Source organism: Bos indicus x Bos taurus, chromosome 3 (genome assembly GCF_003369695.1).
Source record: "Bos indicus x Bos taurus breed Angus x Brahman F1 hybrid chromosome 3, Bos_hybrid_MaternalHap_v2.0, whole genome shotgun sequence".
Lineage (NCBI taxonomy): Eukaryota > Metazoa > Chordata > Mammalia > Artiodactyla > Bovidae > Bos > Bos indicus x Bos taurus.
In genome coordinates, this window is record NC_040078.1 from 14,556,103 (window position 1) to 14,578,033 (window position 21,931).

The following is a 21,931-nucleotide window of genomic DNA, read 5'->3' on the forward strand; positions in this document are numbered from 1 at the left end:
GTCTGGGGAGAGGCCCAGGCGGAAGCAGCACCCTCACAGATTACAGTGTAGTGGAGGAGGTTTATTTGCGGATGTGGGGAGAGCATGGCAAGGGTCCCTGGGGCTGGCCAGCAAGGGGGCAATCAGGAGACTGGAGACAGATTCCCCGAGCCAGGTCTGAGGGCGGGCTCAGGAACTGGCGGTGTGTGTCAGGGGGGTAGAGTGGCGGGTTGGCCCAAACCTATACGAGAGGAAGCATGGGGCCTGCCTCCCACGGCAGGAGCTGGCCAAGAGTCCTCAAGTTAGGAGAAAACAGGGAGGAATCTGAACGTCGTGTGTGTTTCTGACCCCAAGGAGCCCCAAAGTACAACAGCAATGGAGAGACCTCCTTCTCCAGCAGATTCCATCACTGCTGAGGGACTGTTCTCACATGCAGTTCACTCAGGCCCAGCATCCTGGACCACAGGCCCTTGACCTTGACTGCCCTCTGCTCCTGGGTCTGGCCCTCTCCTCCTCACTCAGGCTCCTTTAGTACGGCCAACAGCTCCTTCTGTTCTCTGTGTAGAGCCTGACATCAATGAGAAAGAACAGACAGATTGGGAGATGAGAAAACCCAAACCCCTTTCCTCCACTGTCCTTGACTCCAGGCCTGAGTTTCTACCAGAATGATATGGAAGGTGTCTGTAACTCATGTCATGGGCCCAGCAGAGCATGTTAGGAAATCCACTCCACTCAGGTGTTTATGGCAGGTTGGGTGGCAGGCTTGGGGCTCCACCTAGGCTGGGCCTCCACAGAGAAGAGCTGACCTTCAGAAAGGTCCCTCAAGTGTCCCCCTGACCCTCTGACCTAGTGGAGATTGCTAGCAGAGACGCTTTCTTAAATGGACTTTCAGCTGGGCTAATGGTTTAGTTGCTAAGCTGTATCCAACTCTTTTCGACCCCATGGATGGTAGCCTGCCAGGCTTTTCTGTCCATAGGGATCTCCAGGCAAGACTACAGGAGTGGGTTGCTATTTCCTTCTCCAGGGGATCTGCCCAACCCAGGGATCAAACCCATATCTCCTGCTCTGCAGGCGAAGCTTTACCACTGAGCCACTGGGGAAGCCCTTCAGCTGGACTAGACATGGAAATTGTGGTAGAAGGGGCTCTTTGGGCTCACACAGGACGCAGCGCTGAGCACACCTGACCCACTTCAGACAATGGCTAGGATCTGCACCTGTCGGGGAGAGGTATGGCTCTAAGAGCAGGGTGCGTCCTTCCTCTTAGAACAGAAGCACCAAATGTCACAGCTGGCAGGGCTCTGGGGATCACTGTTTGGCCACTTTGGAAGCCAGAGCCCAGTCAGGGAAGTGACGTTTGGCCTCACAGTGATGGAGTGGCAATGTCAGAGCAGCCTGAGGACCCAGCAAGGCAGCCCTAAGAGCACCCGAGACACAACTCTGAGCCATGGAACCCGCCCCAGGAGACAGGACCAGGCTGAGGGCCTCGGCTACCCGTCCTGGGCCCTGCCATGCAGACCTGGGCCACTACACAACACGATGCTGCACGACAGTACACCCCCAGGGCCGGAGGCTGAGGAGTGAAGACAAGAGGAAGCAGAGCAGGACACAGCCTTTCTCTCGCCGCCGCCTCTCTGAGGCCTCGGTGCCTTGCTGAGGCTGGGGCACAGCCTTCAGGTTCCCCTGACTGGTCTTGGGAGGAGACCAGGGAACCCAAGAGTCATGGATCTGGGGACCTATCCTGCTCAGGATCAGGAGGGTTTGCCCCAGGAAGGGAGCTGTCAAGTGGCCACAATAGACACCAGCTGGACATCTGAATGGTGGACAGAACCCACCGGCGGTTGGGTTCAAGCCCCACTAGAAGCCCTCTTTGGGAATCGTGCTTTGAGCAGCAAGGAAACCCCCTCATCACTCTGTAGCCACACTTGCCGTCTGTGTCACCCAGCCTGTCACCCCTTCCCTTTGTTTACCAACCTGGCCCCAAGTGACTTTGGGCCACTTTCAGAATAGGGTTTACCCTCAAGGACATGCTTTTTTTACAGGGAGGCTATGTTGTAGGTATGCTGACACTCTAGAAGTTGTTCTGAAGTACACATTTTAAAGGTACCGGGCAGTGGTCACGTGGAGTTGAGCCGCCATGGCTATGGAGTGTTGACCCTGACTGCGACAGGCAGAAGCCGCCCCTGGGCACGCCACTTGCTCTCTCTGGGCCCATTTTCTCCTCAGCTGCCACAGGGGACGGCGGGCCTGAGGGCCGGGCTGGGGCGCTCACCTGCCAGGCCTGCTGCCGGGCCTGGGCCTGCAGCTGCAGCTCCTCCAGCTGCCTGCGCCCAGCCAGGACGGCGTCCGCCAGCTGCCTGTTCTCGGCCTCCTGCCTCTGCACACGACGCTGCAGGGCATCCCGCTGCTGCAGCAAGTAGGGCGCCATGGCGCTGCGCAGGTCCTTCTCCGGGATCCCACTGGGGCGCCTGCAGGGGGCGCAGGGGTGGGGACAGGGAAGAGGAGGTGGTGGGGTGAGGCCTCTCCTCCAAGCCCAGGTGGCACGCCCACCTTCCGCTGAGCTGAGCTGGCTCTCGAGGCCTCTCCTGTGGTCCCTCACTCCCAAACCCAATCGCATGGCTCCTGCTCCTGAAGGGAACGCAGACCCCTGTCCCTCAGCTTCCGCTCCCAGGAACCCACCTCTCCCCTTTTCACCAGTCTGCACCCTAGCCTTCCTCCTTTCATCCACATACGCTCTCCCCAGCTCTACCCCTCCAGGGCTGGAGGCAGCTTTCCTCTGTGCTTGTGACCATGTGACCATGCGCCTTGCTGGGGCGTCCCTGCTGTCAGACTGTAAGCTGGAGAGATGGGCACAGGGTGGTGGCCCAAGAGCAGGCCCAGACCCCCAGAGGCCATGGCTGGCTAACGTGGGAAGATAAGGAAAGACAGATCTGAGAACGCAAGATTATAGGGGGTTCTGAGTGCCCAGAGTGAGGAGATGGGTCAGTTCTGATGGGCAGGGGCATAGAAGCCACTGTAGGTTCTTTAAAAATCCTTTGTCAGTTATAAAAGGTAATTCTCTTCAGTTATAAAGAACATAAAGCATTAAACTGGAAAGCACAAAAAAGGTTTTCCCTCCTCCTGACCTAGGCGTCTGCTCAGGCAGGGAGTGGAGGCAGGAGCTCCGGCCACTGTGATTTCGGTGGCCTCAGCTCTGCACTCCCGTCCCCAGGGCCCCCGCTCTGTCCTGCCCAGGACAGCCAGGCAGCGGGTCTGCCCCCGGAATGACAGCTCCCGGACAGCAGGTCTTTCCTGTCTTAGTCACTGGCGAACTCCTGGCATGAAGAACAGTTCTGGGCGTAGAGTAAGAGCTCCTAAAATATTTGTTGAATGAACAAATGAATAAAAACCAGATGCTTGGGCCAGACTAAACGACCTAAGAGTCCAAACGTCTCTATTCCACCTCATCCCACTCCCTCTGTCTACCCTCTCTCCCACAGGCCACGTGGGTCCTGAAACGAGCTGCCTGGGAAGATTTCTCTCATCCCAGGCACCTCAGCCCCCAGGATGACACACGTTTGCCCCCAGCTCTCCCTCCCCAGAGGGGCTACGCATTTGTCTCTCTGTGCCGGGGCACTGTTCGGTGTTGGCCCTCTCCACCTGTCCCTGTCACAGGGTCCTCTCAAGGGCCATGAGCCCACAGTCTCATGAACGTGGTTCCACCAGAAAAGCTCCCTCAAAATGCTGAAATGCTGGGACTTCCTGGGTGGGCCAGTGGAGGCCCGGGTTCCATCCCGGGTCACAAAAGTAGATCGATCCCACATGCCGCGCAACTAAGACCCAGCACAGCCAAATAAAAGAAAAAAAATTTTTTTTTCTAAGATGCTGAAATGCTGCCTCTTTCCCTATGAGCCTGCCTGTGGCCAGGGGAGCAGGCAACGCCCTTCTCACCAGGCTTGCTCCTTGCGGTCTTTGCTTTCTTCCACAATCGCGTCCAATGCAATCAGGACAGCTTCCAGGTTTCCCTCAGCTTTGATTTCAGAGATTTCCTCCTGGAGGGAAAACAGGAAGGAGCTATAATGATACTAGACAATTCCATATGCTGAACTACTAACGGCACTTAGTAAAATTCTGGCTGATTTAAATTCTGTCTTCATACAAGCAGTCCAACTTTCCTACATGTGACTTTTATAAGTAAGGAAGTACAACACAGAAAACACTTTAAAAGAGTCTGCATGGGCTTCCCTGGTGGTCCAGTGGTTAAGAATCCGCCTGACAATGCAGGGGACGCCGGTTCAGTCCGTGGTCCAGGAAGATCCCACGTGCCACAGGGCAACTAAGCCTGTGTGCTACAAGTATCGAGCCTGTACTTTGGAGCCCATGAGCTGCAACCTCGAAGCCTGTGTGCCACAGAGCCCGCGCTCTGCCACAAGAGAAGCCACTGCAGCAAGAAGCCCGAGCATCGCAGCTAGAGAGTAGCTCCCACTCCCCACAACTGGAGAAAGCCCACAATCAGCAACAAAGATCCAGCACAGTTAAAAAAAAATTTTTTTTTTAAAGAGCCTGCAGCAATACGCCCCTCCTGCCCATCATCTCTGAAGGCTGCAGCCCCTGCAGTTCCCCCCACGCCCGAGCGCCCCCAGCTGACAGCACACACACATTCTGATGCTTAACGAGGCCCATCCTGGAGCGTGCCAGCATGGAACTGAGACTCCCCAGGGAGAGTTCATGGCACCCTGTCCTTTCCTGTGCCCCCTCCAGCATGCAGTTCCCGTGAATTCAACCATTTGCTAAACGCATCCTCTGCCAGGCTTTGCAGCAGGTGCTGGAGAAACACAGGGAAAAAAAAAAAAAAAAAAACACAGGGAAGCAGAACCAGGCCTGCCCTCGCTGAGCTCCCAAGGTCAGGTGGGACAGCAACTATAACCACCATTACAGCACAGGACAGGAGGCACTGGAGACACCCACATCATTTGGAGGGAAGGGAAGGCGGCCACTGCAGCCCCTGGGCACAGGGGATAGTCCTGGGGACTGAGGGTAGACGGAGGCCAAGGGCAGGGTCCCTGCCTTCAGGGGGCTGACGACCTGGAAGACAGGACCCGAACCGAGAGTGCCTGCGGGCATTCTTGCCACTCACCTGGATAGAAGTCTGCAACTGAGTTACAAACTTGTCATAGATGCGCTGGGTCATCTCAGGCTGCAACTGGTAGAAGCGCTTGTAACAGTCAGTGAACCTCTGGAAGCTGGTGGGAGGGGAGAAGGCGCAGGTTGGGGATTCAGAGTCATCAGCTGGCGCCTGGGCAGCCCTGCCCCTCATCACAGGGCTCGAGGCCTCGTCTCCATGACTCTGGCTAATGGCAGTGGGGGCAGAGTCTCATCTGCAGCTCTGGTCACTGAGGATGGCTCAGCCCCTCCAGTCTTCCCACTCCCTCTCAGCAGAGCCCCGGCTGAATTCAGGTGTCTCCCTCTGAAGGGTGGGTCACAATCGGGCCAGCCACAGTACTTAAACTCGACCTTACAAAGCACCAAATCACCAGGAGGGCTGATGAAGACTCAGACCACTGCCCCCGCCCCCATTCTGAACAAGCTCCCAGGCGATGCTGATGCTGCTGGCCTGTGCCCCTCACTTTGAGAATCTCTGGTCCTTCCAGTGCCCTTGCAGGGCTGCATTAGGACAGGGTATGTGGCCGCTGGGAGAGGTTTCCTTACTCCTAAAAAGAGCCACACAGGAAGAACTGATGCCCATTCTGTGGGACTTAACTATACCTAGGTGATGCTCCAGCCCCCAGCAACCACAGAGGCAGAGCAGGAAGAGGGAAAGAACCGGGTCTCAGATCATCAAGCCGCTGGAAACATCAAGCTGGAGCCATCCTACCTCGGGGCTTCTTGTTAGTGAGGTAATGGATTTCTCTTATTGTTTGTGGCATTTAAAATCAGGGCTCTGTCACTGGCAGCTGACACACTCCTTGTAGCTGCAAAGGTCAAAGGGTGCCCAGTATACTCCCGATGGCTGGCTCCTCTTGGGCAAAGGAACTGAAATAACAAACGAACTCTCATGGCTGTTTCCTCTCCCCCCTCCACCAGCCTCTCTGCCTCTCTCAGGCCCTTCCCATCCACAAGTGTTCACTTAGCATCTGCTATGTGCTGGGTGCTCTGGGTCAGTGAGGCTGGCATGGCCCTCCTGGTGCTTCCAGTGGAGGAAGAGATGGCAGGAAGTACAGGAACTCACAGGCGAACGTGGGGATGATTACTAGTGAAGAGTGCTTGGAGGGAAAAGGGCTGGGAGTTAGGCGCCCAGAAAGTGCACCGTGGGGATCACCTTTAAGTGTGGGGGTGGTCAGTGAAGGCCTCTCTGATGAAGGAATGTCAAGGGACCTGCAAAGAGTGGCTGAGGAGGTGTCCGGAAACACACCCTGAGGCTTCACTGTGGGCTCAGATATTCCTCAGCCGTCTGGGCCAGTAGGGGCTCTGGACAAACAGGACGTTGGGTACCTGGAGCCCAATGCACAGGCCCCACTGCAGCCAGGGCGTCACTGCTGGGTCCTCCCTTTCTCATGGCTCTCTGGGCCTCCTGGCCCCGTTCCTGCCACCAAAACAGAGTCCTCTGAAACGGACGCAGAGAGTGGCGCAGTGGTGTGCTGCGGCCAGCTCACAGTGGTTGCAAGAGATAACCGTTAAATTTCCAGGAAATCCGTGAGGCAGTTGTTAAGCACAGTAATTACTGAAAATTAAATTAGGTAAGACTACAACGAATTACACTAAAAACAAAGGTACTGGGGCTTTCCTGGCGATCCAGTGGCTAAAACTCCGCACTCCCAATGCAAGGGGGCCAGGTTTGGTCCCTGGTCAGGGAACCAGACCCTGCATGCTGCAACTAGGATCCGGCACAGCCAAATACATGCGTAAGTATTTTCTAAGAAAACCCACAAGGTACTACCTGCTCAAAACACATGATGTCCAAGTCATTCTACACACTTTACTCTGCTCCGGAGGCCGACCCCATCCATGGTCTCCATCTGTAGAAACACTGCTGCCCGCCCCTCCTCTACTGTATGCAGAGATGCTACGCTGCTAGGCTTATTTACACCCGGGAAGCTGGCAGACACCGTGAGCCAGGGCTTCATTTCTGGAGGGCTGGCTGTACACACCTACCAGCGTACCTCTGGCTACGGGCGACCGTCTCCCATCCTCTTGAGGGTACACATTTGCTATCCGTGCACTTTGGGGGAAAAACTAAGGTACCAAATACAAAGACGACAGACGTCCTTTCACCCTCGAGAGCCCCAGACATCCTGTTGTTTTGCCGCTGGCCCCACGAGCCACGCAGTCTGCGGCTACACAGAGGAATATGGAGGGACACACGATGCCTGAAAAAGCGCGGCTGGAATGGAAACCGGGTAATTGTGGCCTGAAATGGGTCTGGCTCAGAAATGGGAGATCCTGTTCCTCCTCCCAGCCCTCTCAGCCCAGGCTGGCAGCAGACAGGGCCCAGGGCAGGATAATTCTGCTCACCAGTGCCGCTGGTCAACTCTTCTGGTATCCCCTTCCTGGTCTGCGAGATCAGTGAAAGTGACGGACCCAGAAACACACACACTGATACAAACACACAACACGGGAAACGTGCTCCAAGGACGTGGAGGGAGAGCAGTCAGGCTGGAAGCGGGGAGGAAAGTGGTTTCTTTTCTTTTAGTTTCACTGAGATGCAATTGACATATGGCACCCTGTAAGTTTAAAGGGTACAGTATAATGACTTATATATACTGGTAAATGATTACCACGGTAAGTAAACATACACCATCTGAGAAACAAAAAGGACTTCCCTGGTGATCAGATGATAAAGAATCCACCTGCAGTGCGGGAGACCTGGCTTCAGTCCCTGGGGTGGGAAGATCCCATGGAGGACGGTATGGCAAGCCACTCCAGTATTCTTGCCTGGAGCATCCCCATAGACAGAGGAGCCTGATGGGCTACATACAGTCCATGGGGTCATAAAGAGTCGGACATGACGGAGCGACTAAGCATACACAGAGAAACAAAAAAGAACAAACAATTGGATTTTCCTTGTTATGAGAACTTGCAGAGTCTGCTTTTTAAACAGCTTCCACACACACCACACAGCAGTGATAACTGCAGTCACCAAGTTCTGTGGCATTCCTAGTGCTGATTTGTCTTATGATTGGTAGCTTGTATCTTCAGACCACCTTCATGCAATTCCTTCTCCCCTCAGCCCCCAGGGATTCCTTTCTTGAGAGCCAGTGTAGACTTGGGAATACTGTGAATGCTCCTGTAAATTTCCTGAAAAAACGCACTCACAGAGAAATGATGCATTTTAGAAAACATTCATGGCCACTACCGCCAAGTGTCACCTTTTATCTTCTCACGTAAATTCTAATATCTCTGTGGACAGGGATGCCATCCACAATGGCGCTGGGATGTCCAGGGTACCCAGACAGTGTTAGAATCACAGCAGCACGCAAGACAAGCTGCAGACCAGGTGAGTGCGACTGCGCTGAGGCCCGGGCTACCCGGCCTCAGGCGTGCTCCATTCCCAGCCACCTCCCCTACCCCGGACCCTAGGGTACCAAGGCTTGGACTGCTTGATCAGAGGTGCCCTCTCCACAGAGCGTCTCCATCGGCCTCTCTGCCAAGTCCTCCTGTGCCCTGTGCTGGAATGGTCTTCTGGCCTTGGCCTCCTGAGGGTACACAGGGGCCCTCCAGCTATCTCTGCCGGGCGAGTGCACCAGCTCTAAGGCCTGCCTGTCCTTTTGCCTGGGTTCACATCCTGCCTCTGCCACTCATCAGCTGAGTGACCCTGGACAACTTCTCTACCTTTATAAGCATCGCTCTCTATCTCCATCAAACAGAGATAGTAACTACCCATAAGTCACAAAATTACTGTGAGGATTAAATGAGGTTACATATGTAAGCACTTAGTACAGTGTACAGGGAAATGCTCCACGTTAGCTACAATTGTTATTACAATTTTCAAAGCAACAGTCCTCACCACCCCTGAAAAGTGTAGAACACAGCCAGTAACTGCATTTCCCAGGGCTGGGAAGTCTGAAGAAGGCAGGTTAGTAAAGCATCTTGATTGCAACTGCATGTGCAGGAAGAACCCCCTGACCCCACTGCAAAGAAAAGGCTACACTGTGGTCCCCAAAAAAACGGCCACATTTTTCACCAATGAAAGTATTTTCTTATTGGAGTATAACTGCTTTACAATGTTGTAACTTCCTGCTGTATAAGAAGTGAATCAGCTGTATGTACGCATATATCTGCTCCCTCAGACGTTCCAGCCCGGCCCCACCCCGCCACTCTAGGGCCTCACAGACCACCACGCTGAGCTCCCTGTATCACACTGCCAGTTCCCACTAACTCCCTGTTTTACACATGGCAGTGTATTTATATCAAACCCCACCTCCCAATTCATGCCGCCCTCTCCTTCCCCCGCTGCGCCCACAGTCCGCTCTCTATGTCTGTCTCTGCTCCTGCCTTGGAACTCGGTTTATCTGCACCATTTTTCTGGATTCCTCATACACACTGGCTATATATATAAAACACATATATCGTTAATGTACGATATTTGTTTTTCTCTTTCTGACTTACTTCGTTCTGTGTAACAGATTCTAGGTCCATCGATACCTCTCCAAATGACCCAATTTCGTTTCTTTCTGTGACTGAGCCGTATTCCATCGTATTCATGTACCACGTCTTCTTTATTCATTTCTCTGTCAATAGACCTTAGGTTGCTTCCATGTCCTGGCTGTTGTAAATAGTGCTGCAAGTAACTTTAAAAACTGCATTTACTGAATTTCAAAACAGAGATGACTATACATTCACTGATTTTAACCTGTTTCTTCCTCTTATTATGCAATATCTGAGTCACCATCACTGTTTTTGAACTCACCAAAAAAGCATGTCATTCACAGCACTAAAAATTAATCGCAGGGACTTCCCTGGTGGTCCAGTGGTTAAGATTCCACATCTCTCTGATGGGGGCCTGGGTTCTATCCCTGGTCAGGGAACTAGATCCTGCATGCTGCAATTAAAAAGATCCTGCATGCAGCAACTAAGACTCAGTGCTTCCATATATAAAACAAAACAAAACCAAACAACCTCACTGTAAACTGAGTTTTCACATATGTTTAACTTAAAATATTTAAGGTCAAAATCAAGCTCTAGTGGCTAGTCAATCTGTCAGTTTACATACGCAGATAAATTGTGCAGGAATGGAAAGACAGAGGCATAGACAAGTAAACATGTGTACTGCTGCTGCTGCTGCTAAGTCACTTCAGTCGTGTCCGACTCTGTGCGACCCCAGAGACGGCAGCCCACCAGGCTCCCCCGTTCCTGGGATTCTCCAGGCAAGAACACTGGAGTGGGTTGCCATTTCCTTCTCCAATGCATGCAAGTGAAAAGTGAAAGTGAAGTCGCTCAGTCGTGTCCGACTCTTAGCGGCCCCATGGACTGCAGCCTTCCAGGCTCCTCCGTCCATGGGCTTTTCCAGGCAAGAGTACTGGAGTGGGGCGCCACTGCCTTCTCATGTGTACTAGTGCTAAAGAAACCCGGTGCGCCCTCCTCCACGGTAACCAGCTTGTTGCCTGCCTGCCCGCCTGTTCCACAGACTGTCCACCAGAGGGCGGGTGAGAACTGGCGTTTTCGTTCAATAAAGGCATGGAGGGTGAAGACAGCAATACAAATATACAGAAGCTGGGGAGCACTGTGACAGAAACCCATGCTCTCCACCTGCCACCCGCCACCTGTACAGCCGCCCTGTTTTATTAAGAAATGTTTCTCTAAAATGAAAAAAAAAAGAAAGAAAGAAAAGAGAAGAAAGAAATATTTCGCTGCTTGGTCTTTCCCCCTTCCCCCTTTTCAGCCTCAGGACTGAGAAAGAAAGGGGGGCAATAAAAACCAGAAGTGTTCCCTGATGAAAATAAGAGGTCAGTCAGCCGCATGTAAATCCAGCTAGAACATTTGCTCACACCATACATAAAAATACACTCAAAATGGCTTAAAGACTTAGATATAAGACCTAACACCAAAAAATTCCTAATAAAGAACATAGGCGAAACATTCTCTGACACAAATCATACCAATGTTTTCTTAGGTCAGTCTCCAAAGGCAACAGAAATAAAAGCAAAAATAAACAAATGGAACCTAATCCAACTTACAAGATTTCACACGGCAAAGGAAATCAGAAACGAAATGAAAAGACAACCTACGAAGTGGGAGAAAATATTTGCAATGATGTGACCAACCACAGGGTTCCCTAGAGGAAGAAACATCCAAGAGCAGCAGGAGTCTTTGAGGGAAGGACAGAAGGCCCGGCAGCAGCGTGAAGATTAGAGTGCACGCGCGCCTGGGGTGCAGATGCCGTGACGAGAAACACGCACGGGGTGCCGCCTGAGCCAGGCACTCTACGTGAAGCAACTCACTTAGTCCTCATGGTAACTGAGGAAGGGTCTACTCTCGCCGTGCCCATTTTTCAGATGCAGACGCTGAGGCAGAGAGGAGCCTGCCCAAGGTCACAGAGCTGGGACATGGTGGAGCCGTCAGCTCTGGGTCAGGCGTCCTTGGCCGCCACACAGTCTGCAGGCTGGTGGGTCAGACACACACAGTCTACAGCGTATCATGATAGGAAGAGCTGGAGGAGGGGGCTTTGGGCAGGGCTGGGGCAAGATCAGATCTGTATGTTAGAAACCCCTCTGGCTGCTGGGAGGGGGACTAAGGAGGCACAGCTGAGGTGGCGGCCGACACAGTGGGGACAGGGTGAGGTGGGTGATCTGGAAACACACGAAGAGCAGACAATCAGCACAACGGGCTGAAGCCACACACCGCAGTCTGTGAGTCACACCCACACTTCAGAAACTAGCTGCTGCCAACAGCACGCGTCATCTGCACATTCAAAGAGTGCGAGATATTTCTGAAGCACTTACTTAATCAGAATATTTTAAATATCAAACCACTCTTTTTCCTGTGAAGAACTGTTTCCTATGAACACCAACAGTCTCTGCCATTCGTTTAAAACTCAACCAGTTCACGTACACATGCGATTAGCTCTCCTTCCTTGGTCCCTGTCAGACACAGGCTTCAAGTCAGTTTCTACACATCACCCTCTGTAGCACGTGTTGGGCAGGAACGGCACCCGGACAGGCACTGGGCCAGTCTGGCACCTCAGACTCAAGAACTGTCAGTCACCGCTCACTCCCTCAGTGCCCCCGGGACGAACACCGCACGTGGCACCACTGCCGGGGGCCGTGGGGACCTGTGGCAGACTGGGCGTGCCCTCAATGGTGCCAACTTCTACCGGGGCCCCACCAACACCAACTCTAATCAACTGTCTCTCTTGGCGGGTCCTGATTTATAACAAAACACAGCAAACCTCATCTACTTGCTTTAGCTAAACAGGAAAACAGCTGTTTCTCAAGGTCCAGGAGGCTGTATGGACAAAATGAACCCTTCATTTTCAGAAGATAAGGGAGAGGTCACATATGGTAAGCTCCAACGGGGCCACATTTCTATGTCCTGAAGCCTACGAGAGGACAGATTTGGACGTCTCTGCCTCAGCTGATCCAGTGAAAGGAAGACACCCTAACTGAAGACAGGGGTATGGGTCTGTGAGGTCTGACAGCCCAGTGAGGCCAATAATCTCCCAGTCACTCTGGAGTGTATCATATAATTTGCCCCTCTGGTCAAGCTAACATGGATGGAAAAACATGAGTTGTAGGGGAATTCAATCTGCAGTTTGAAATATCCCTTTGGATAACTGACATGTGAATAGACCAGCTTTTACTCTGTAGAGATTCCTGTCCTCTGTATAAATTCTTGGTCTTTGGGATTGAGGACTTTTAATGACTTGGGAGAGGGTCAAGCATTTGGATACATCTTAAAAGGCTGTATTCATACATGACATTTGTTGAGCCCTTTCTAGGTGGAAGCCAGCCGTAAGTTCCTACTTAACTGAGAGAGGGGAAGGGCGTTCTAGCAATGAGAAAAAGCAAGTGGAAAGAGCGGGTGGTGTGTTTGCACACCAAGTGTGCCTTGCTGCACACCCACGGCCCTGATCACAGCTGGAGAGATGGGAAGGGCCAAGGGGTGAATGGCCTTTACACTAAGCTAAGGAGCTGAGCAGTCCTGAGCCAACTGAACATTATAAGCAGAAGGACATGCTCAAATCTGAGCCATAGACTGGAGGGAGGGAGCAAGATTGAGGATGGAGGGCCATTTTGGAAGCTGGTGCAATAATTCTATGAGAGACAGTGAGGGCCTGGACTGAAGCATTTGCATGACGATGGAGAGGAGATTGAGGAGACAGGCTGAAACCAACAGGGCATGGTGGCTGACTGGAAGCAAGGGGTCAATGAGGAATCCCAAATCTCTGGCCTAGAGAATGAGTAGATGGTGGTATTTTCAACCAATGTGGGGACCACAGAGGGAAGAGAAATCCTGTTTTGCTGAACGTGATGGTTCTGTGGGATACCAAGTAGAGATTTCTAGTAGTAGACTGTTAAAGATAGAGGCCTGAAGCTCGGGAGAAAGATGTGGCTTGAGAATCCTCACTTATTCCAAAGCTATTTACTGAATGTTTACTATGTGCCAGGCACCATAATAAGCAATGAGCAGAGAGTGATGAATAAGACAGATAAGATCCTGTCCTCAAGGATCTTACGTTTCATGTGGGGAAGACAGACCACAAACAAACAACAGAACAACATACTATGGTAAGTCTTTACAAAGGAATGAAATAAGGTGTTGTGATAAAGAATAACCAGGGGAGAAAGGTGGCTTTAGAGAAGATCAAGAAAACCATTTCTGGCAGAGCAAACATCAAGTGCAAACAGCCTGAGGCAGGAAAGCTCTTGACACTCTAGGGAATGAGAAGGTTAGGATGACCAAGTATAGCTGCAGAGGGGAACAAGAGGCAGGCAGGGGCTAGAACATGCGGGGCCTTGAAAGCCACAGTAAGGAGCGATGAACAGCCACTGAAGGGCTTTCAGCACAGCAAGATACCAAATGGGCTGTGATCTGCACACGTGCCGGTGAAGCAGGAGAAGGGCAATGCTCGCACATTTAAGGGACAAGTGGACGAAGAAGAGCCCGAGAAGGAGCAGCCAGTGCGGTAAAGGACAGAGGATGGTGTTGGAAGCCAAGGGAGAAATTTCAAGGACAGACAAGTGGTTAATAGTGTCAAATGCTACAAGGAGAGCACGTACATTAAAGATGAAAAAAAATCCAAAGTATTTAACAACAAAGAGTTATTATTGACCTTGAAACGAAGGTTTTAGGAGAATGGTGTCAAAATCCCCTAAGCAGAGGGAAAAAACTGGAGATGGAGAACTAGAAGCTGGGAATGCAGAGACCCAAGGTCACAGCCTGGGATGTGAAGGGAAGGACACTGACAGGGAGGGAGCTAGGAGGATGCAAGACCAGGCATCCCAGCCAAGTTTACAGGCGTCTGAACCCCTGCCTGGTGTCTCTATTCTCTCTGTGGACCAGGTGTTGAGGCCGTTTTCAGTGAGCGTGTAGAGGTAGCAGGGGAAGGGCCTGGGGGACAGGGTAAACATTTTAAATATTAATACTTCTGTGGAGAAGGGGAAGAGAGCTGACAGGAGACATGAGGATAATGGGCTCGCTGAGCGCCCAGATGAATCCCAAGAACATGGCTGTGTGGAAGCACCATTTTCCACCATGGGTGAGACTCTACAGCTGCTCAGAGGTTGAGTGCAGGGGCAGAGGAGTGCAGTCAGGACCCTGAAGGTGGGTTTCACAGCTGGTGGGGTAGGAGGATGAGGGGGCAAAGGAGCTGAGATACACAAGTGTGGCTGCCCTGCATCTCCAACTGAAACTATCCAAACAGAGGTCTTGATCTCCAACCCCGGACTCATTTCTCTCCCCCAACTCACGGGGGAGTGTTTCTTCCTCATCTCAGTAGATGGTAAAACTGCACTCAACCACCATCAGGAAGAGGCAGCATCCTCCTGGAGGTCCCCTCCCCCTCACCTTCCCTTCCAATCCAATCCGATTCTCTCTCTGATCAGCTCATATCCACCCACCCCTCTCATCTACACCATCTCTTATCTGGACTGTTTCAGCTCCTACCATGCAGTTAGCATCCCAGGCACAGGACCGTGACCTGACAAGTAGGGCAGACAAGATGATTTAGACTTAAAAATAATGGGAACGGCTTCAAAAATAAAAGCTCAACACTGACCTAATAAGTGTCATCTTAGAGTAATAAAAAATATAACACATCACCTAGTCAACTACAATTTTAATATGACTAGATAAAAATTATATTTAATATGGGATACAGATACTTCTCCCCATGACATAACCTGATTTTTAAACTTACCGTTATAACATGATCATTTTTTCCATAAGTCAGTATTATTCAAAATGGAATTTTAAATAACTCCATAGTCATGTGGCATAGGAGATCTTAGTTCCCCGACCAGAGATCAAACCTGCACACCCCGGGCAGTGGAAGCATGGTGTCTTAACCACTGGACTGCCCTCAACAGGATTTTACTAGATAGTTATTATACCTACGTAACCACCATCCTTCAAATGTTGAACATTTTTGGTGGTTTTCAACTGTTTTCTACTGAACATGCTGCATAGATATTTTTTGTACTTTTTATGATGTAAATTTTTTGACAATTTTATTTTGAAATAGTAATAGATTAGAGGAAGCTGCAAAGAAATGTGCTCTCCCCAATGTTAACATCTTACACACCATAGTACAATATCAAAACCAAGAAGCTGACACTGGTACAATCCACAGAACTCATTCAGATTTCAACAGTTATACATACATTTGTTTCTATTTGTGTATCTTTACCACATGTGTAACCTTGCATAACCACCACCTCAGTCAAGACACTCAATGCTTTTTAAATATATCTGTCATGATATGGGTTGAGGTCGCAAAAAGAAAAAAAAAAAAAAAATCAGAGTCTAGAAGCCTAGAAAGACCTTAAGGTAATCCTACCAACAATCCATTAATATCCTGCACAGCAGTCAGAGTACCTTTAAAAGATCAATCACTGTATCAGAGCATTACAAATAAATAGATTTTTAAGCCCGTGGAGAGCCATCTCCTAAGTACACACACACACACACACACACACACACACACACACACAAAAGGATCACTCATGCCTTAAAAACATCAATGACTTTCCATTTCTCTTAGAATAAACTCCCTTGCATCTAACAAAAAATAATAACCCCTATATATAATGTAACAAAGACAGACAATGGGAAAAAAGAGATATAAACAGTTGTGATGAGATTTTTTCTTTTTTTAACTTTTTAATGTATTTTAAAAATTTATTTATTTTTTAACTGAAGGATAATTGCTTTATAGAATTTTGTTGTTTTGTGATGAGAGATTTTTAAAATGAAATGAATGGCTCAATCAAGACCATTTTTAAAATGAGTATATTCTCTCTCTACACACACGCGTGCGCGCATGCCTTTGGCCACATCTTGGGGCCTGTGGGATCTTAGTTCCTAGACCAGGAATCAAAGAACCTATGCCCTGGGCAGTGGAAGTGGAGTCCTAACCACGAGACCACCAGGGAATAACTAAAATACTTTAATAGGAAAATTTAGAAGCTCAAACTAATAAATAAAATAAAATTCTATACCCAGGAAACACAAACTGTATACTCTTTTCAAGTATACATGGAATATTCACAAAAATTACCTGTAGACTTAGCCATAAAGAGTCAGAATGTCAAAAATTCCCACAAAATCAGCATCACACAAACTGTTATTTCACCACAAGATGATAAAATTGGAAATTACAACAAAAGGATAACTCTTTAAGAATTACATGTCTGGGAGCCAAATAACATACTACTAAATAATCACTGGGTTACAGAGGAAATGATAAGGAAAATTACAAAGTACATAAAATTAAATGACAATGTCTATATGTAAAAAAATGAAATTGGATCTCTTTCTCATACCATACAAAAACTACCTCAAAATGGGTCAAAGACCAAAATGTCAGAGCTAAAACTATAAAAGTCATAGAAGAAAATATACATATAAATCTTTATGACCTTGAATTACACAATGGTTTCTTCAGTTCAGTTCAGTTCAGTTGCTCAGTCGTGTCCAACTCTTTGTGACCCCATGAACCGCAGCATGCCAGGCCTCCCTGTCCATCACAACTCCTGGAGTCTACCCAAACCCATGTCCATGAGTTGGTGATGCCATCCAGCCATCTCATCCTCTGTCGTCCCCTTCTCCTCCTGCCCTCAATCCCTCCCAGCACCAGAGTCTTTTCCAATGAGTCAACTCTTCACATGAGGTGGCCAAAGTATTGGAGTTTCAGCTTCAGCATCAGTCCTTCCAATGAACACCCAGGACTGATCTCCTTTAGGATAGACTGGTTGGACCTCCTTGCAGTCCAAGGGACTCTCAAGAATCCTCTCCAACACCACAGTTCAAAAGCATCAATTCTTTGGTGCTCAGCTTTCTTTATAGTCCAACTCTCACATTCATACATGACCATTGGAAAAACCAGAGCCTTGACTAGACAGACCTTTGTTGACAAAGTAATGTCTCTGCTTTTTAATATGCCGTCTAGATTGGTCGTAACTTTCCTTCCAAGGAGTAAGTGTCTTTTAATTTCATGGCTGCAATCACCATCTGCAGTGATTTTGGAGCCCAAAAAAATAAAGTCAGCCACTGTTTCCACTGTTTCCCCATCTATTTCCCATGAAGTGATGGGACCGGATGCCATAATCTTAGTTTTCTGAATGTTGAGCTTTAAGCCAACTTTTTCACTCTCCTCTCTCACTTTCATCAAGAGGCTCTTTAGTTCTTCACTTTCTGCCATAAGGGTGGTGTCATCTGCATATCTGAGGTTATTGATATTTCTCCCGGCAATCTTGATTCCAGCTTGTGCTTCCTCTAGCCCAGCGTTTCTCATGGTGTACTCTGGATATAAGTTAAATAAACAGGGCGACAGTATACAGCCTTGACGTACTCCTTTCCCGATTTGGAACCAGTGTATTGTTCCATGTCCAGTTCTAACTGTTGCTTCCAAGAGCTTATAAACATTGATCTAACTAAATCCAACTATATATTTTAAATACATCATATTCAAGATTTATTCCAAGAATGCAAAGACAGTTTAACTTTCCTAAAATCTACCAATGTAGATCATAACATTAACAAACTGAAGAAAAATGACAAGATCTTCCTAACTGAGGAAGAAAACATCTGATAAAGTTCAACACCTAATCATGATCTTCTTAATAATTCTCAGAAAACTAGAATGAGACAGGGACTTCCTTAATTTGCCAAAAATATGTACCAAAAACTGCAGAACCCATATGCACTGGCACAAAGACAGGCAAATAGATCAGTGAAACAGGAGAGAGACCCAGGGGCACTAAATGCAGAGGGACTTGCCATATGATAAAAGATGAATGAACTGCTTAGTTGGCAATGACTGGGAACACTAAAAAAAAAAGTAAGAGTAACTGAAACTACCATTTTACACCTGTGATCAGACAGATCACAGACTGAAAGAGTAAAATGATAAAACAGCCAATAGAAGAAAACACTGCATATCATCTTTGTGATCTAGGTGTGGGTACAGCCTCTATAAGCAAGATATCATAAGCACAGGCCATAAGATTAAACACAGGAAAATTGAGGGTTTTAAAATACAAATTGATTAGGTGATACCTAACAATTTATTAGGACTGTTCGAGGGATGTGGACTTAGTGCAAAGGCTGAGTAGAGTCATGAGTATCCACATAGCTTGGGAGAAGGCCCCCCTGGGATGACTACATTTCTCTTTCTGCCTCATCTTCCTGGGGTAAAGTGTAAATGATTAAAATCTGCAATTTTAATTTAACTAAGGATTTCTGTTACTCAAAGAACATGATAGACAAAGCTAACATCTCACAGAGATAGCTATTTCCTCTTCAGTCTAAAACTGACAAAATGATTGATATCTAGACCATACTGGGAACTCCAGCAAATCAACAAGATAAAAAACCCAATTCTAAAAAAGTACAAAAAAAAATTACAGGAAATAAGTAGGCAGTTCACAGAAAAGGAAGTCAAATGACTAATGAGGTATACAAGGAATTGCCCACAGCTTATGAGGAATTAGAAATGTGCAAATTAAAATAATAATGAAATACCCTTTTCACACCTTCAGAATGGCAAACAGAATGGTGGGTTTGGACCAGGTTTTCCGGAAAGCACTCTGACAAAACATAGGTAGGTGTAAACCCTTGGATCCAGGGATTTCAGTCCACTGTACACCTCAAAGAAATTCTAGCACTAGTCTGTGAGGGGAGGCACCCTGGCATAATCTGTGGAGGAGGGAGTTGGAAGCAATCAAGAGTTCATGATTGGGAATGGGCAAGTGCTGGACGTGTATCATGAAATGATAAACAGCACTGAGAAGCTATGAACCACATGCATTTACAGTATATGGTTATATCTTAAAATCAAAAATCTGTTGATTGAAAAAGACATGAGCACGATTATGATTCATGTAAATGTAAAACCTATATAAATTTACCGACAAAACAACACACTTTACAAAGGCACAAACTTACTCAAATGTCAGGTCCTTGCACTTACACTAACCCAGACCTATCCCTATTGCTCTCTATTCCTTTTTGCTGATTTATTTTTCTTTATGGCACAAGAAAGTCTATTCCAGGAGAGCAGGGACCTTCCTATCTTCATCACTGCGGTATTTCCAGTTCCTAACACAGAGCCTGAGACACTAGAGATATCCAGTAAATATCTGCACATGAATACATGAAAAAAATGGAGGACACACAGCAAGCGGAGAACAGGGCCTATGGGGAGGGGAGAGGAGGGCAAGAATGAGCAAGAGAAAGCCAATTAATCGATCAGTAATAGAGCCTGCCTGGACATACAATGATGGCGTGTCATGAATGGTCCATAAACATGATTATAAATTATTTACCAAATGTATTACTCTGGAAACTGTGCCCTGCTGGATAAGCCGATCACCTGCCTGTCCAGCCTCCTCTTATTGTTCTCTCATTTTGCTACTTCCTAGAATCCCCTGACCATTTCAAGGCCTTTGCACAAGCTGTTCCTCCTTCCCACAAGCTTTTCCTCTAGTTCTTCAGAAGACTGGTTCCCTCTCATTCTTCAAGTTTCAGATCAACGTCACTTTCTCAGACTGGAATCCCTATCTTATCTAGTGTCTTCCTTCCCCTAATTTGCCTCTTCATTAGCTTACCAAGCTCTGTGATAATTTTGCTTACTTCATGTCTCTACATATTGAAGGCAAGCTCCAAGACAGGGGCCTTGTCTACTTTATTGTATCCCCAGCACTTGACACAGTGTTTGGCACAGGCACTCAAATATTTGCTAAGTGAATCAATGAGTGATGAAATGGATCCTAAGGTCTTGGTGGGAAACAAAGTCCTAAAACTAGGAAGGAAATCAGAAGATGAGAGTCTTGACGAGGTCAAAGAACAGAGGTAGTGGGGACATAGAGGGTGGATGGAGAATAGGCTGTGGTCAAACCCCTGAAGGTCCTGATAACAGTGTTTCAGTACTAATGTTCTGGGTATGCGACCATGGACAAAACTCGTCCTTTAAAGTGTCCAATACTGTCGTGACCGGCTGGGACCTGGGTCCCTTTGCTGCAATGCTTGCAACCTGGGCAAAAGTCTCCTCAAACAGCAGAATACAAAGAAACTATAAGGAACTAAAACTAACCACATACAGGCACAGTTAATGGCAAGTTATGAATAAGATACAAAAAGACCAAAAATTCCAACCGTTACTTCTGAGCTGTTGGAAGTAAAAGCTGGGTACTGCACATGATCCCGGCACACAGCACCACTGAAGGGGTAGGTAGAACACTTAAGCCTCCTCTCCAAGCTGGACCAATGGATCCACCCCTGTCCTCTCCGCATTTAAGGGACCAGCTGCCTCTCCCGCAGGAAAACCAGCAAGGACTCCTACAACCTTTTTTCAAGCCCTCCTGCTGCACCACAGGTCTCAATAAAGGCTTGCCTGAATTTCTCCTCTTACCAATCTCTATTGTTTGAAGTGTTCAATAACCCACGTCAGTAACATTGTTACAATACTGTTCATAGACAGTAGACCGGAAGCGTTTCTTTCTATTGTAAGACATTCAGTCCTCACACCCACCCAGTGAAGAACGTATTACTATTTTCATAATAAATTCTATGATTCTAATGCTTTCTACGTGGCCGGCACTGTTCTAAAACCCTTACGACTATTTACTCATTTAAATCTCGGAAAGAACCTATGAGAAAGGTACTATTGTTGCTATTTTATTCACGCTGAACAGAAGCACAGAGCAGTTAAATCTTTTTCATTTTAAGTTGGGCCATGATTTGAACCCTAAATCTAATTCGAAAGCCTGTAACGTTCCTTCCAACCACCTATAATCAACACCAGGTTTACTGGAGAAAGGAGTAGCTAGAAGTTAGGTCTGCTCCACAGTACCTGTGTTAGCAAAAAACCAGTGACCCGCCCCCAACCCCCAAACATCCACGTGACTCAGCTCTTTGCCCCCACCCACCCATCACGGGCCGTCCTGATCTCGCGAGGTTTAGATTCCAGTGGGACAACAATCTACAACGAGATTTACACTCGGCCTCACTTCCTCTACCTTACCTCCCGGCAGCGACCAACTTCTGGAGGAAAGTGTCCACCATGGTGTCGAAAAGCTTCACCCTCGAAACGATAGTGCCGGGGCGCGCAGGTTCCTGAGACAATTCCTCGGGCCCTTTTTCTTCACAGCCGCTGCCTACGTTGACGCTGCTCGCTTCAGCCATGTTGAAATAGAACCGCCAAAACCGACTGACCCGGCCGCCCCGCCCACCGAAGCCTCCGATTGGCCGCTCCCGACCGTTGGGCGCCTCCGATTGGAAGCAGCAAATGTCTATCACCCAGCCGTGGGGAGGGGACACT

General features: G+C 48.5%; 1 protein-coding gene and 1 long non-coding RNA gene across 2 annotated transcripts; one reads left to right on the forward strand and one right to left on the reverse strand.

Moving 5' to 3' along the window:
* Positions 1-40: 40 nt before the first annotated feature.
* Positions 41-21,825, reverse strand: PMF1 (polyamine modulated factor 1). Its single transcript, XM_027530462.1, has 5 exons — positions 21,635-21,825; positions 5,093-5,198; positions 3,907-4,007; positions 2,249-2,444; positions 41-547 (listed from the first exon to the last, which is right to left on the reverse strand). Exons 1-5 carry the CDS (start codon positions 21,793-21,795, stop codon positions 494-496), a joined length of 618 nt encoding a protein of 205 aa, XP_027386263.1. The 5' UTR covers positions 21,796-21,825; the 3' UTR covers positions 41-493.
* Positions 5,207-9,131, forward strand: LOC113885283. The gene is made up of 3 exons (XR_003509172.1): positions 5,207-5,852; positions 8,363-8,449; positions 8,578-9,131. It is a non-coding gene; the product is annotated as an uncharacterized LOC113885283 (long non-coding RNA).
* Positions 21,826-21,931: the final 106 nt, after the last annotated feature.

Coding starts and splice junctions, on each gene's coding strand:
- PMF1 (XM_027530462.1), bottom strand. CDS start 21,795: ATGGCTGAAGCGAGCAGCGTCAACGTAGGCAGCGGCTGTGAAGAAAAA. Junction 2,445..3,906: donor GACCGCAAGGAGCAAGCCTG/GTGAGAAGGGCG, acceptor CGCCCCCTGCAG/GCGCCCCAGTGGGATCCCGG. Junction 548..2,248: donor CCCGGCAGCAGGCCTGGCAG/GTGAGCGCCCCA, acceptor CATTGATGTCAG/GCTCTACACAGAGAACAGAA.